Consider the following 14356-nt stretch of genomic DNA (forward strand, 5'->3'; position numbering starts at 1 on the left):
GACTTTTTTTACAGTTTATTGTCTGGATTGCTTTTTTATTTTAATATGCAAATGTGTTCTTTGCAACAATAATGGAGCACAGTTGACTCTATAACTGATGATATAGTGATGATAATTTAATTTTTAAAAGAATTAAAAAAAAGAAATGGCAAAAAAATGTATTTAAAAAATAAAAGAATATTTAAGAAAACAGCAAAGAATGTTATTTGGATTAAGGCTTTTTCTTTTTTTTCACAGTTTACTGTTAGGGTTGAAAGAGTGACATGCAGGAGTGTGCAGCGCCCTGGTGGTGGCAGCATCATGCTGTGGGGAAACTTTGGAAAACAACCCAAATAAAATATAATCAAGTTAACAGAAGGTGAAACACTTGCAGGTTTTATAAACACTTTACTAAAGGTGTTTAATGACCAGATGTTTGGAAGGATGATGCGTTTTTGTTAAAACGGAATCAAATGGAGGGGGGTTGTTTTTCACATTTCCGGTAGGTCGGCTGACCTGCTGTGTGTGTGTGTGTGTGTGTGTGTGTGTTTAGAAACAGGAACCCCTCCTGGTGAGCAGGAAGAGGATGACGTCAGTTGTCAGTGGCTCTGAGTGTGTGTGCATTTTTTTTTTCTTTTTTTAAAGGTGGGGGGGCGAGTAGTTGTTTGATTTACGCGTGCATGTAGGCCGTGCGCGTGTACGTGTGTGTGTGTGTAGAGGGAGAGTGGTTTTAGGGGCGTGGACATAGGAAATAGAGTGCATGTGCGCGTGGGGTGTGTGAGTGTATGTGTATGTTTACACAGACGGGAATACTGCTCCAGAGGAAGTGCGCTCGTTCTCCGTCTGCGCGTCCCGACTTCCTGCTCTGAGGCAGGAGAGAGAAAAGCTGCGGATCCGCTTTCAGACAGCGGGGCAGCAGCAGCATGGAGCCCCAACAGAACACACGCGCTCTCTTTTAGGAACCAAAGTCCATCGAAACGCGCAGAGAGAGGAGCAGCAGCCGTTCACAGCTGGGTAGGTGTCAACTTTCCTTCCGTCTCCAACTTTCTAAAAGTTACCTTAAAGGCGCGACAGAAAAAAGTTAAAATTAAACCAAACTTGTGATGCGCTCTGAATGTTAACTCAGAAAGAGGAAACCCACAGTGCTGAAAACCCAAAAAGTGCAAATAAGCCTTGCGTAAAATGTGAAACATGTGCGTAAAAGGAATACAAATCTGTGCGTAAAAGGTCCCCAAAAAACAGCGCTTTTTTGTTTTTGACACTAAGAAATTTAAAGGGGAATCTAGAATGAGGTCAGTGTGACAGTTTTTGAAGGAAGGGAAGTAAAAAAAAATCCGCCGTGGCTCCTTTAAAACCTGCTTGTAGACTTTCTGGTTTGTCTGGACCCCGCAGACTAATTGCTGTGCGCTTCCGGATAGAAGCTGGCAGCAGACAACATCTTGAAAATGAGTCACTGACTGTCGCAAAACAAAGAGACGTTTGAGTTCCAGCAAGAACCCCCACTCTCTCTCCCTCTTCACATATAGACATATTTCAAAAAAAAAAAAAATAGACCACAGGAAATGGAAGGAGAGTCATGGTTTGGGTTGTTTCTGCTGGGCTGAAGAGAAGCAGTGATGTTTCCATGGAGAAGGAGAAGCTGCATGAACGGTTGCCAGCTGTTACTATTAGAGAATGGAAACAACCAGCTTTTATTCTGAAATCCAGTCTTTAAACTTACAGAAACGGAAACCAGTGTCTGAATTGTATCAAAAATACAGTTAAATCTGAAAAGTGTGGCAGACACTTCTACCAGCCCCATTTACTCTGATACTCCCAAATCAAATGCAGTGCGAGCAGTAGGCTCTGGAAGTCTCCCAATGAGTGAAAAGAGGTAAGCTTTGTAGAAAAGGTGAGAAATCATCTCCATCATGAAACACGGTGACGGTAGCATCATGCTGTTTGGATATTATTTTATAGATTGATGAAGCTATTTAAAGGGTTATTTTGATAAAAAGTCTGAAAGAGGATGAAAAAAAACAGAAGAAAGGGTGGAGGTTAACCTTCCATCATGAAACTGGGTCCTAAAATCCATCAAAAGCTGCAATAGAACGATAAGATAAGAAAGATAAGATTAAATCATAGCCATGTGGTAAAATTGCAAAGTCCAGAATCCAAAGCCTTTCTTTTCAACATGCGTTTTACCAATCATTATATATATATATATATATATATATATATATATATATATTCTTTACCAAAATAAAAAAAGAATGTAAAAAAAATATTTAATCAGTAAAAAAAAGAAAGAAAAACAAAATATTTATAAAAATTAATACAACAAAAGAAAAACAAAATCTGAGAAAACAGTAAATTTTCTCATATTTTTATCTTTTCTTGATTTAAATGTTTTTCATAGTTTGATTTCTGGTTAAATTCACAAAAATGAACTTTTTGCTTGCAAAAATAATGGAACAAATTTGACTCCATACTAAGGTCCTTATGGAATGATTATCTCTCTGGACTCGAGGCTAATGTTTGAACAGAGTTTATAATATGATGAACATGATCTTGTTCAGGTAAAAAATGACTGACTTGTACATATAAGTTAGAGTAATGTCCCAATAACAACAGAAATCCTTTTGTGTGTTTGGTTTGCATCTGTTGGGAGCTAACAAGAACTGATCTATAAAAAAAAAAATTACAATTGCTACACATGTTACCGGTGCTTCCCGCTGACAGGAAGTCCTGGACAGCCTCTCACCGGGGAATGACGCCCTCTGAAGCTGAATGACAGGAAGTCCTCCTTTAGACAGTCGGACATCTCCACGGTTCCTGCATCACCTCACACACACCCAACACACAACAGCCAATATTCATGCAGGAAATAGGAAGCCAGAACTCGGTCAGTTGTGTTTGTGATGATGGGACATTGTTTGCACTTTCCCCTCTTTTTTTTTTGTTTTTTTTTTCCTGCTGGTTGTTATTATGAAGCCATGCAGGTGGAGGAAGAGTTTTCAGAAAGCGCACAGACAGGCGGCGGTTTCCAGGTAAACACGTCGGTTTGGACCACGCTTGTCTTGGCAGAAGGGTCACTAACCACATCCTGTTTTATCACCATGGAAACTTTAGAAAGCCATGTGACGTGTGGCCTTTTCTCACTGTCTCTAACGCTGAGTATGAAACTAATGAAGGCGGAAAAAACGATCAAACACTGAGAAACAAAGGATATTACAACTGGTTTCTCCTTTATTGTTTTATTAGTGCTTCGTAAAAGTTCTAACAACTTTTAAACTTAAAGTTTTGTCACCTTTTAATCACAAACTTGTATATTATTGGGATTTTATCCTCTAAAAATGAAAAGAGGCAGCATTCCTATCCAGCCCCCCATGGTGGTGGCAGCATCATGATGCGGGACTGCTTTGTCCAATCATGGAACAGCTGTAAATGAAATGTTTGTGGTTGTAACTAAAAGAGGTTATGGATCACTCATAGCTTTGTTAACAGTTACAGTCAAGCCACGGTCAATTCGGAGAAAATGATCAACCCAACTGTTTACAACCTGTGCAAGGAAGTAGAAAACCACATGGGGCCATATCTGCATATAGGGACATGTGGCAAACATGAGCTGTTCTGCAATCGAACACAGAGGACATGTATGAACGGCTTCACTCTTACAGTAAATTTGACTCATTTCGTCTGCACCTACTGTCATTACTGTTACCAGATTTCAGGCTCTGGGTGTTGCCATTGTTCCTGCATCCCTTCTGGAATAAACAAATACAAAATAATCCAAGATTTGGTAATCCAGTTGATTAGAGAGACTAAAGCAAACATCCCCAAAGTCGGTCCTCGATGGTTGCTGTTCTGCAGGTTTTAGAGGTCTCCTTGCTTTTAATTGAAAGCTGATTAACTGGCTTTTGCTCCACTGCAATCATCATAATCAGCTGTGCTAAAGCAGGGAAACCTCTAAAAGCTGCAGGACAGCGGCCCTCGAGGACCGACTTTCGGGATGCCTGCTCTAAAGCCTCTGTAACTTTTCCTTCTTGTTCTGGTTAGCCTACTGTTGGCTGTGTTGCAGTGTAGGCAGCCATTTTAATTGCTCGGAGTACCTAATGGCAGGTCTTTCCTCATTCTACAATGCAGATTATCGGTGCTTGTGCCATCATGGAGAGTTCCATCACCCTCTGGCAGTTCCTACTCCAGCTGCTGCTCGACCAGAGCCACAAGCATCTCATCTGCTGGACGTCCAACGACGGAGAGTTCAAACTGCTAAAGTCCGAAGAGGTGGCCAAACTTTGGGGGCTGCGCAAGAACAAGACCAACATGAACTACGACAAGCTGAGTAGAGCTCTGCGCTACTACTACGATAAAGTACGCACATTGTTGATGTTGTTGACGAAGCACAAATCAGAACGTCAAAGAGGACGTTAGTGACCTCAAGTCTCCTTTTTTTCCACTTTGCAGAACATCATCAAGAAGGTGATTGGCCAAAAGTTTGTCTACAAGTTTGTTTCTTTCCCTGAGATTCTGAAGATGGATCCTGCAGTGGTGGAGTCAGGCCGCGGTGGCGAGGAGGTCGGTGGGGCCGCGTCAGAGCCTGAAGTCGAAGAGGAGGACCGGGGCGAAGGAAAGCAGTATCTCTACTCCAACTTCTACACTTCTTTTAGCACCAGCTCCCCTCAACACGCTTTAGAGCATCACCGGCCAATCAAGAAGGAGCCTAGATGCGAAGAAAGCTCGTCCGTCATCCGGTTCGTGACCAACAGCGGCATCTCGTCCCTTCCGCCAACACCGCCGCCATCCACAACGGACAGCCCCAAGCCCTCCATGTTGTCTCCTCGAATGGCTGGCTCTTCATCTCCGTCCCAGAGCCCCACCCACATACGGGTGAGAGGGCAGAGCCTCAGCACAGATACTGATGATGGTGAATGTAACGCTCAACCTTTAAACCTATCGTCTGGTCAGAGGGAAAGAGAGAAATTACGGAGCACGCCAACACCAGAGAGGAGGGGGTTGGCCAACAGTAACCCTTTAAAAGGCAGAAAACCCAAAGGCTTGGAAATCTCTGCCCCCCCTCTTCTCCTGACAGGAAGTGACCTCGTCTCCATTGCCCTGAACAGCCCGGCGCTGCCCTCTGGGTCTCTTACGCCCGCCTTTCTGACCGCACAGGTATGAATCAACATTTTACACGAATAAACACCGCCGCACCTCCGCAAACTACCAGACCAAGCCAGTAATAGGTAACAGGCAGAGGAGGGGAAGGAGACATTTTTGATCCAGAAAGTCAGACAGGGAGGGGATGGAGAGAGGTGAGCGGAAAGAAAGGAGGGGGGGAGGGAGGTTTCTAAGTGAACCCATATGTTCCTGACGCTCCCGATTCTCTGGCAGCGGCTCGCTGACCAAAACAGGACAGTCTGACTACATTCAGGAACTCAGCTGACGTTCTTATCCAGAATGAATAATCATACACTGCTCTAGGAAACTAGAGGAAGTGGAGGTTGAACTGATTACTCAATAAGTCTATTTGAATCTCTACTCCTATGTCCTTCTACTTTTTTAGAAAATGCTCCTCATTTATTTTGAAACCAAACCCAAACGAAGGACCTTTTAATGCTCTGGAAACCAGCTCAGAGTTGGTTTCAGTTTTTCATGCTGTGTTCAAGCAGTTGGCCCATTGTTCTGAGGTTGATGTGATAACGCAACAAAACCATAAGAGAAAAAAAAAAATGTAAATATAGATCAAGAAAAATGATGACAAATGACATTAGGAGAAATGTTCTGACTAATCAGTGAGTAATAACTGACGAAATGGGTCAACATCACCCTGCATAGTATGTTGGGGAACTTAGAGCCATTTAGGAAGTGCAAGAACATTTCTACACCAACCAGGAAGACTTGGGCTTAAACCAGTCTGGATCTCTCTTCTTATGATCAATTTTAGTCTTCTAGAAATCTAAAATCTAGTTGGATGAAAGGGAAGCAGGTTTCAGAGGAGTAATTGTTGACACTATAGCCTACATATTAAACAAGGTTGATCTTAATTATTGAATTGACCAATCGTTTATTCAATGGATTATCTTACTTTGTCTTGTATTTCCTTATTTCCAGACTGCATCCGGTCTGTTGCTAACACCCAGTCCTTTGTTGTCCAATATCCATTTCTGGTCCGGTCTAAGCCCGGTGGGTCCTCTGAGCCCAGCCCAACTGCAGAGCCATGCTCAGCTCTTCCAGGTAATCTTCCTTAATTCTGTTGTAAACAATCCACTTCAATAGTTGCTCCCTTTCCCGTTCAGCTGATTTAGAAATACCCTGATCACGTGACTCAGCCCTTTTGTATTACATTATAGCAAATCAAGTGTACTTGAAACCTTGGCAACAGACATTTAGCTACATTCTGTTGTCATAACAACCAAACCTTCAGAGGGTATAGCTGCTTATTTTCCTTGAGAAACACAGGCCTCTAATTTTTCAAACGTCCATTTTGGTCCCCTGCACGTTTTACTGTCGAAAGACAATTTTATGCTACAGTACAGAGAGATTCGTTGAGCACTAGGACCAAGCGGAAAACCACAGCTCAAGCCCGCTTGTCACTACTTGATCCGTCCCTGAAGCACGATCCATTCTGCGGACGCGCCATCAGCTCATTTGCGCATTTGAATCCAGATAAGCATCGATTTTATTTTGTTAAAAAGATCTAAATGATGTTTTCTTTCCCCAAAAATAGTAAATGTACTAAAATATAATCTGTCGAAGGTAAATGTATATCCTGAGAAAACAAATGCCTTAAAATCCTTTCTTTTATCACTTGTCTCTGCCCGATCGGCACCGGAAATGGGATCCTACGCCACTTCCGGTGGCTAACTTTTTCAGCTTTGGATTTGAACATAAATCTAGTCTTTTTGAGTTTTATGTTTTCGTTTACCATGTTTATCTAAAATGCAGATAAACATGGTTTAATCATACTTTGCCGGACTGCTCTGAGGATGTCCAATGATGACGTCAGAGAAGCAATTTAACGAAGAAAATGTAAAAAGCATTAAAATTGTCTAACAAAATTCGTAAAACATTTTTTAAAGATGTGTATTAGCAAATAAGTATTGCATTATTTATGAACACCCGAATGCATATCTGTTCGCGCATCCGGGTCGGATCGGGTAGTGACACCGCTTCCCTGAGTTTAAACAGATCACAAGCTCCTGATTGGCTCAACGTCTTTTCTTGTGTGATTGGCTCTCAAAGCCGTCACTCCTGAGAGGCACACTTTACAAACATCTGATGCGCCACTGAAAAAGTACTTTTGAAATCAAAATTTCGTCCACCTCTTAGAAGGTGCCGCTGTAGGTACCAGATCTGCTCGGGGCCCATTTTTTAAGAATTAAATCTCTTTTGGAGTCTCAACATATTATTACCTATATTTACTATTATTTTACCTTTCATTGGTGATCTAAAGCAGCCGAAAGTAGAAAACAATCATTTTAAGACTTGAGAGAAAGTACTGCGTCCTAAGATTGAGCTCTGCCATTTAACAGGTTATGAAAAAAAATATATATAGCTTATTTTTATTCTTTTTTTTTAAGATCTGAGGACAGGAAGGACAAATGGAACATCTCAAAAATGGTTTTCGTTGAGATTTTAGACAAATCAGTTATTCTACTTGTAGAAAACTAACTGTTGTTGTTGAAAAAAAGTTAAAAGAAGTGTATGTTAAATGTTAAATGAAATGCAGAACTCATACATAGAAATCTGATTGTAATAAATTGCTGAAATCTTTGTTTGCTATTCATTTCTCCCTGAAGTTTCCTACACTGCTGAATGGTTCACTTCCCCTCCCTCCTTCCAATGTGGATGCTCCCTCTCCTCTGCTGCTCTCCAGCTCCCATAAGTCCTGATGCCAGCAGGAGCTCTGTAAGCACTGTTCCCTGAACATCTAAAGGGGGCTGGATCATCACTAATGATTGGATGGAGCCCAACCCTAACCTGGCTGAAAATACATCTGAGACTTAACCATAATTCCAGAAGAAAATGGGGCTCCACTTCTGAGGATTTTTTGTGCGGGTCACCGTCGCAGATGTGGGATTTGACACTCCCACGGCTCTCATTTTATAACTAGTTAAAGCAAAGTTTTGTAAATCTCCTTCAAAAAACGCATTTTCTTTTGCATCATCAACTCTAGCTGTCATGACTAATCCTAGCATCAGTTCCTCTGACTCAGACCTTAGCGTTAAGAAATTCTGGAAGATTTGAGAACTAAAACTATTACAATAGTAGAAAAACCTTGGAAACTGTTCTTGACGCACCAATACTGGATACAGTGGGATTGGCTTTGCCCACATCTACATAAACATATTTGGGATTATACCTTCTTATACATTTCTAGAAAATGTTTAAATGATGAAAAATTGACAAACTTGCCTTGTTTTTATTACTTTAAAAGATTACTAGCACAAAAAAAGGACAATATGGATTGAAGTGCTAGTCTGTGTAGCTTTTCAGTAAGCTAACGTTTTCCCGCCTTTATTAATCTAGATACAAAGCTAGTTACCTTCTTATGCTCTTTTGTCCAGTTAGACAATTTTTTTTATATAGGTAATTCTTTTTAAAGATAAAAAACCCCTAAACAGTTTTATAAAAATGTAATAAAAAAAAAGAAAAAGGTATCATGCAGTAGCCTAATTATCAAGTATTAACTGTATTTTTTCCCCCCTCGCTTTTAACCGCAATTTTTTTTTTCCATGTACAAAGTTTCTCTTTTCTGAATACTGAAGGCCACAGGATTAAATCTGATAAAACTGGAGAAAATTAACAGACTAGGCCGCATGAGATGCGAACGTAATCGACTCCTAGCATAACATGCTAGTAAGAGTTAAAATGCAGTGCAGTTCTTTCTGCACAATTTCTATACTTTTTTTTTATTTTTACATTTGCACTGTACTGTACTTTTGAGCTGTACCTTATATTTTGTAAAATTTCTGGAAATGTGTTTTAAGCATAATACATTTTTTTGTCAAAATTGCTCAAATAGCTTGTTATGTAGCAGTAAAATTGCTCTTGGTTATTTTTATAGGAAAAAAAAAACAGCAGATCGTAAGTTTTCTTTTTTAAATGGTTTTGTTTTTAAATAAATGACAAAAAAACTCTTTGTATTTTGTTTTTTTTTATGAAAAATTGTTTTCACTTTGCCCAATATCTCCATTATTATACAGAAAATGACGACTACACAGGTAGCTTATGAAACAAATCTTAAATTTTACTTCTGACGGTTATGAGAAATAAATAGTTCCAGTAAAAAGAGTCACACACCAACTGTTCACCGGCAGCTCAGTGTTTCAGAGTTTGAGTTGACAACACAGCAGGCCTTCCATGCATCAGGCGTACACAAACCCACACGCTCAGACAAACGCATACAAATAAGTCATTCATCCATCTGAAAAAGTACAGTTTTACAACGATAAATATTAAGTTGCTTTAGAAATCTCCTTCCGTTACTGCTGTTCATGTACAAAAAGTCTTATTAGCATAAACACAGTTGGCAGTATACACTGAAATGATCCTCAATTTCGATAAAGTGGAATATACAGAAAAACAAACTGAAATAGGTAAAAATTGAAATATACAGGTTTCCAATTTTTGACTTGAAAAACAACAGGCCAACATAATACAGGACATATACCATTAATATAATGACTTCCTGTTTACAGTATGTCACACATGTACTCGACTGCATAAGAACAATTGAAGGTCTCAAATTAAGAGCGCATTTTAAAAATAACAGATCAAAAAGATTTGTCATTTTTACAGGATCATTGCACCATTACCTGCGATCTGTGTTTGGTGTTAATATTATTACATTAATCATTTCAGATGCAAGTTTATCAAGCTTTCCCAGTGCTTCTAGCACTCCTCTAGCATGTGCTACCTAATCTGAAACATAAAACACTAGTGTTGCGTAAATCTTTCTAGTCACAAAATACAGTTTTCATTTCTGCCGTTGAGCTAAATGGCAACAAGAAAACTTCCCTCTGATTCCTAGACAACTTTTAACAAAGTTTGATGTTTAATGCACTCCTAGTTTTTCAAGCCACCTTTTTTTATACACTTTAAAAATTTCACATTTTCACTGAAGATGTTTAGTTTTGCACTAAAATTGCTTCATGTTTAAATTCTGCCAGCTTTTAATGTACTATTTTCTTTACAACATATAACCTTTTTTGGCTATACGTTACGCTAAATAACTATGCTAATCTAAAGCTTAAATGCTAATTATCCTCAATACTATATTCATGAGTAAACAAACAGTCTTTTTCAACTTAAATTACTTCTATTAAGGTGTATGTTTAGTTTTAGAGCACAGCTAATGCCCATATCTAAAGTTAGCTTAATCTGCAAAGTTAGCCTAGCGGGTAAACAAACTCCACCACACAGATAACACTGCAAGTTACAATTTCACAAAGGAGATATTAAACGATGGATTAGTTTTACAAGCAGAAAAGTATTAGCATTAGCATTGCTAGGTCTTGCAAAGTGTTCTGTGTAGCTGTAGATATTTAGCTACGGTCAACGTGAAAACAATGATGTCATGATTCAGGAATGCAGTGAACATCAGCTGTCATTTCAGAACTATTGAGGGAAATTTCCTTTTTGCCAAAGTAAACGTATTTAAAAAAACAAAACTAAAAAAGTTTTCAACAGGTTGAATTATATTTAGCATCACGGTCAGTTGCAAACAACAAATTGGCAGTAGAATCTGGGGAGAATCTTAGGGCCTCCACCTTTGTGCCGTATTTATAAGGTATGGGAACGTATTTTAATACTTTTGGGTAAACTCAGCCATGTTGTGGCCAACGTCCCTGATAACAAAAAAAAAAATCTAAAAACTGGAGTGCAATGTAGAATTACAAAATGCATACTGAAACAAAGCCTGGCAGTTTAAGGGTTTGCAGGTCTGTCTGAACTTTAATCTTCTGGGTTCTGGTATTTCTCCTCAACAATACTGTGCAGTAGTGCTTCCAATAAGGCATGGGCTGGTACTCTGGTAAACGCGCTCATTTTCTTCCTCTGAAATGGTAAAACGACAATTGCTGGAATGACCGACCAGTTTTCCCTGGTCACTTGGGTTAGTCTCAAACGGACTCTCTAACAAACATAAAATATGTCTGGAAACGTTTCCAGTAACAAAAAAAAAAAAAAAAACAGGGAATCATGTGGAAACGAAAAGGACAATAAAACTTCGCTTTTATAAAGAGAGTAAATTATGTTAAATAGGCCACCAATGAAAAAAGGTTACCTAATTAACAAGTTTAATACTAATCTAACTGCTTAGGCCAGAGGCTGTGCATGAAAATCAAAATATGTTCCACAAAATGATAACATAACGCAATAATCCGTTTAATGCTTTAACTGTAGTTTCTGTCTTATATAACAGGGATAAACTGTTTGATCTTTTAAATCAGGTTAACAATCAGCCAGAATCGTACCAGCCCATTCCTCATTTCCCCCTCGGATTTGGTTCTGTTGGTTTAACAGAGTGATGGAAATGAGCAGAAACCCAACAGCTAATCCTTTTAGCTTTGTTCAGCTCTCATTTTGAATCCCCCGCCATCAGAAAAGCAAAACTCATCTGAAATGTAATCGGAGAACAAAACCCCCGACCAGCACCATCACGGTGCTTCAACCTTTTGAAAACGTAGAAATCTTGTATAGTTCGGTCACGGAAGCTCGAAGGAAATCAAAAACAAAACAAAATCTCCAAATATACATATATACACATAAATATATATGTATAGATTTACACAATGCATAAAAGGTCTGAAGGAACTGCAGCTTTTTTTTCGCTCTGTAAGCACAACAATGAAAACAACAACTTCATCACAGCGTCAACGTCAACATCCGTTAATTTTCAAAAAAAAAGAAAAATACCGAAGAATTATAGTGAGAAAAAAGCAAACAAACAACTGAACAGTAACCTAACAGACTGCTAAACTGTGCAGGTCGTCTTTAGTTCACATCATGTGCACCGACACACACACATGTACACACACACACACACACCTCAATGTCACATATAGCAGACAGTAGTAGTTTAGCAGCAAAAATAAGTTAACCTTACACCCCAATAAATAAACAGTCTCCAAGCGTTTTTAATCATTCAGAGGGTGTGTGTGTGTGTGTGTGTGTGTACGCGTGTGTGTGCGGGTGAGGAGAGGAGCTCCAGGGGGAGGTGGGCTCATGCTAGGAGTTGCTGGTGTGTGTGTGTGTGTGTGTACGCGTGTGTGTGCGGGTGAGGAGAGGAGCTCCAGGGGGAGGTGGGCTCATGCTAGGAGTTGCTGGGAGGTGCAGACGAAGCCGGCCGGTTGACCGTCCTCTTCAGGAAATATTAGAAAAGCATGCTTTGCCTTCTGTTGATGTTGCTGTTCCCTGGAAGAACAGAGAGAAGTGTAAGAATACAATACCCACAATGCATCTGGGCAGCAGCAAAAGTACAAGAATTTATTTATTTTTTCCTGTATAAATGCATTACACATGAAGTAAAATAATTTGATGTAGTGAATTTTGTTCTATTGATACACTGTACGATTTTTTGCCCTTTTTGGGCCGATTCTGCAGTCGTACGAGAATTTTTCGATTGGGCCGAATTTCTGCCTGATCGTGAGTCGTGTAGCGCACAGGACCACCACGGCCACCTCCCAATCAGGAATTGTAAGTTTAGGTGAATATCAAACATGTTCAGAAGCATAGTGGGGGTGCGATTGAAATGGAGTTCTTCCTGTAAAATTGACATGGTTTTTAGACGTACGAGCAGATAGATCGCATCAGAGCGTCGGGCAGCACAGTTTGAGAACAAACATCGTGAGCTGTCAACTTTTAAACCCTGCAGGTTCGTCGTACAGTGTGAGCTGTAGCTGAGTTCAACGATTTAAAAAAAATCGTACAGTGTACGCCTGGCTTTATTCTTGCATAAAACAGGTTTTGTAAATGGAAATTACAAAAAGATAATTCAGAGATGAAACTTGTGTAAAAAAAAATGTGTATGAAAAAGGATCAGAGTTACTTTGCTGCTTCCTTCAATTTTAATTTTGTACAACTCGTTTTATACTTTTAATTCTTGACCAAGCACATTTTTATTGGTCTGCTATACATTGCTAACAGTCAGCAGACCAATAGAAAAGCTTTTTGGCTCCACATTCCAGAGGAAAGCCCGCCTCCAGAAGTGGCCAGATCTATTAAAAAAATCATTAAAAAAAAATAATAAAATACAATAGAAAAAAACAAACCTAGTAAAACAGCCCAACAATCAAAACCTAACCTTTTTAACTAAAACAGTTTTCAAAGTTTCCTTTCTGGATTGCATTTCTTTTATTTCAATTTACAAAAGGTTTTCTTGATACCTCCTGATATTTAGCTGGTCAACGTAAACAAAAAAAAAATGATGTCAGGAACGTAATGTACATCAGCTGTCAATTCAGAGCAATTAAGGGACATTTCCTTTTTTTCTACAGCAAACCAAAAACAAGTCAGCAGCTTTAACCCAGGCAGTCCAGATTTAAATAATGTGTGGATCGACCCGACTAAACATTATACCCTCATTCAATGAGATCACGGCTCAGAAAGAAAAAGCTTTAGAAGGAACAGTTCTTCATAAAATGAAAGAAGACCCTTTTGATCAGTCAAAGGCTCATCCTCCATACAGCCATCGACGTCAACAACTGGCTGAGAAACCATGTCAGTTAGGACCACATTTAACTTCTCTTTGGGTAAAATCATTTTAATAAAATGGGTCATAATTCATAAGGAACATAATCCCCGATATGTGCCGATTTTCATTTCTCTTCCTTGTCCCATTTTGGGAAATGTAGGCATAAGAAGGGACTGATAATGAACGTATGAACAGAGGGATTACCACCCACCTGACTCTGGGTAGGAGGAGCTCCTGTAGCCTGGGTCTCTCTGAAGCTGCACCTCTTTTAATGTGAAAATTGACACACCTGAATCACGACAGAGAGAGAAAGAGCTTCAGCAACAAAATGCAACAGGAGGCAGGAAATCAAAGAATAAAAAGACGGAGGAAGGTCTGAGGAGAGCAGACAGCAGCTCACTTTCTTGCAGGGTGTGGACTCTCATCCCCAGCTGCCTGAAGTAGGAATGTTTCATAGCCTCGTCAGCTGAAATCCTCGCCTTGGACTCGTACTGCAGAGAAATGCAAATAAACAGAATCAGCTGCAGATGATCAGGATTCAATCATGAAGTGCCTTCGGGCTGGAGAGATAGAAAAACTGCGCCCCCTGCTGTTTGAACCAGGAACTGATGGATTTCAGCACCAAAATGATTCCATGAACAAGGCAGATTACTTGATGAACATGTGTGTATAACCATTGTCGTCATGGTTACTGATGTAAGA

General features: G+C 39.6%; 2 protein-coding genes across 2 annotated transcripts in view; one reads left to right on the forward strand and one right to left on the reverse strand.

Moving 5' to 3' along the window:
* Positions 1 to 719: 719 nt before the first annotated feature.
* Positions 720 to 9065, forward strand: LOC107096242 (ETS domain-containing protein Elk-3-like). Its single transcript, XM_015392816.1, has 5 exons — positions 720 to 993; positions 4105 to 4332; positions 4426 to 5130; positions 6070 to 6192; positions 7758 to 9065. The coding sequence occupies exons 2-5, from the start codon at positions 4126 to 4128 to the stop codon at positions 7848 to 7850; spliced, it is 1128 nt and encodes a 375-aa protein (XP_015248302.1). The 5' UTR covers positions 720 to 993; positions 4105 to 4125; the 3' UTR covers positions 7851 to 9065.
* A 3142-nt stretch (positions 9066 to 12207) lies between these two features.
* The window catches only part of LOC107096243 (cyclin-dependent kinase 17), a 43793-nt gene continuing 41644 nt past the window's right edge, over positions 12208 to 14356 (reverse strand). The window contains exons 15-17 of the mRNA XM_015392817.1: positions 14055 to 14145; positions 13866 to 13943; positions 12208 to 12375 (exon numbers count right to left, since the gene is read on the reverse strand). Coding sequence (XP_015248303.1) covers positions 12335 to 12375; positions 13866 to 13943; positions 14055 to 14145 — 210 coding nt within the window. The 3' untranslated portion in view covers positions 12208 to 12334. The remainder of the gene's footprint in view (positions 12376 to 13865; positions 13944 to 14054; positions 14146 to 14356) is intronic.

The sequence above is a fragment of the Cyprinodon variegatus genome, unplaced genomic scaffold (assembly GCF_000732505.1).
Source record: "Cyprinodon variegatus isolate N-32 unplaced genomic scaffold, C_variegatus-1.0 Scaffold607, whole genome shotgun sequence".
NCBI lineage: Eukaryota > Metazoa > Chordata > Actinopteri > Cyprinodontiformes > Cyprinodontidae > Cyprinodon > Cyprinodon variegatus.

Bases quoted from the DNA above. Each gene is read 5' to 3' on its own strand.
- LOC107096242 (XM_015392816.1), top strand. From the start codon at position 4,126: ATGGAGAGTTCCATCACCCTCTGGCAGTTCCTACTCCAGCTGCTGCTC. The intron at 4,333-4,425 runs GTACGCACATTG...TCCACTTTGCAG, and splicing joins TGCGCTACTACTACGATAAA to AACATCATCAAGAAGGTGAT. The intron at 6,193-7,757 runs GTAATCTTCCTT...TTCTCCCTGAAG, and splicing joins GCCATGCTCAGCTCTTCCAG to TTTCCTACACTGCTGAATGG.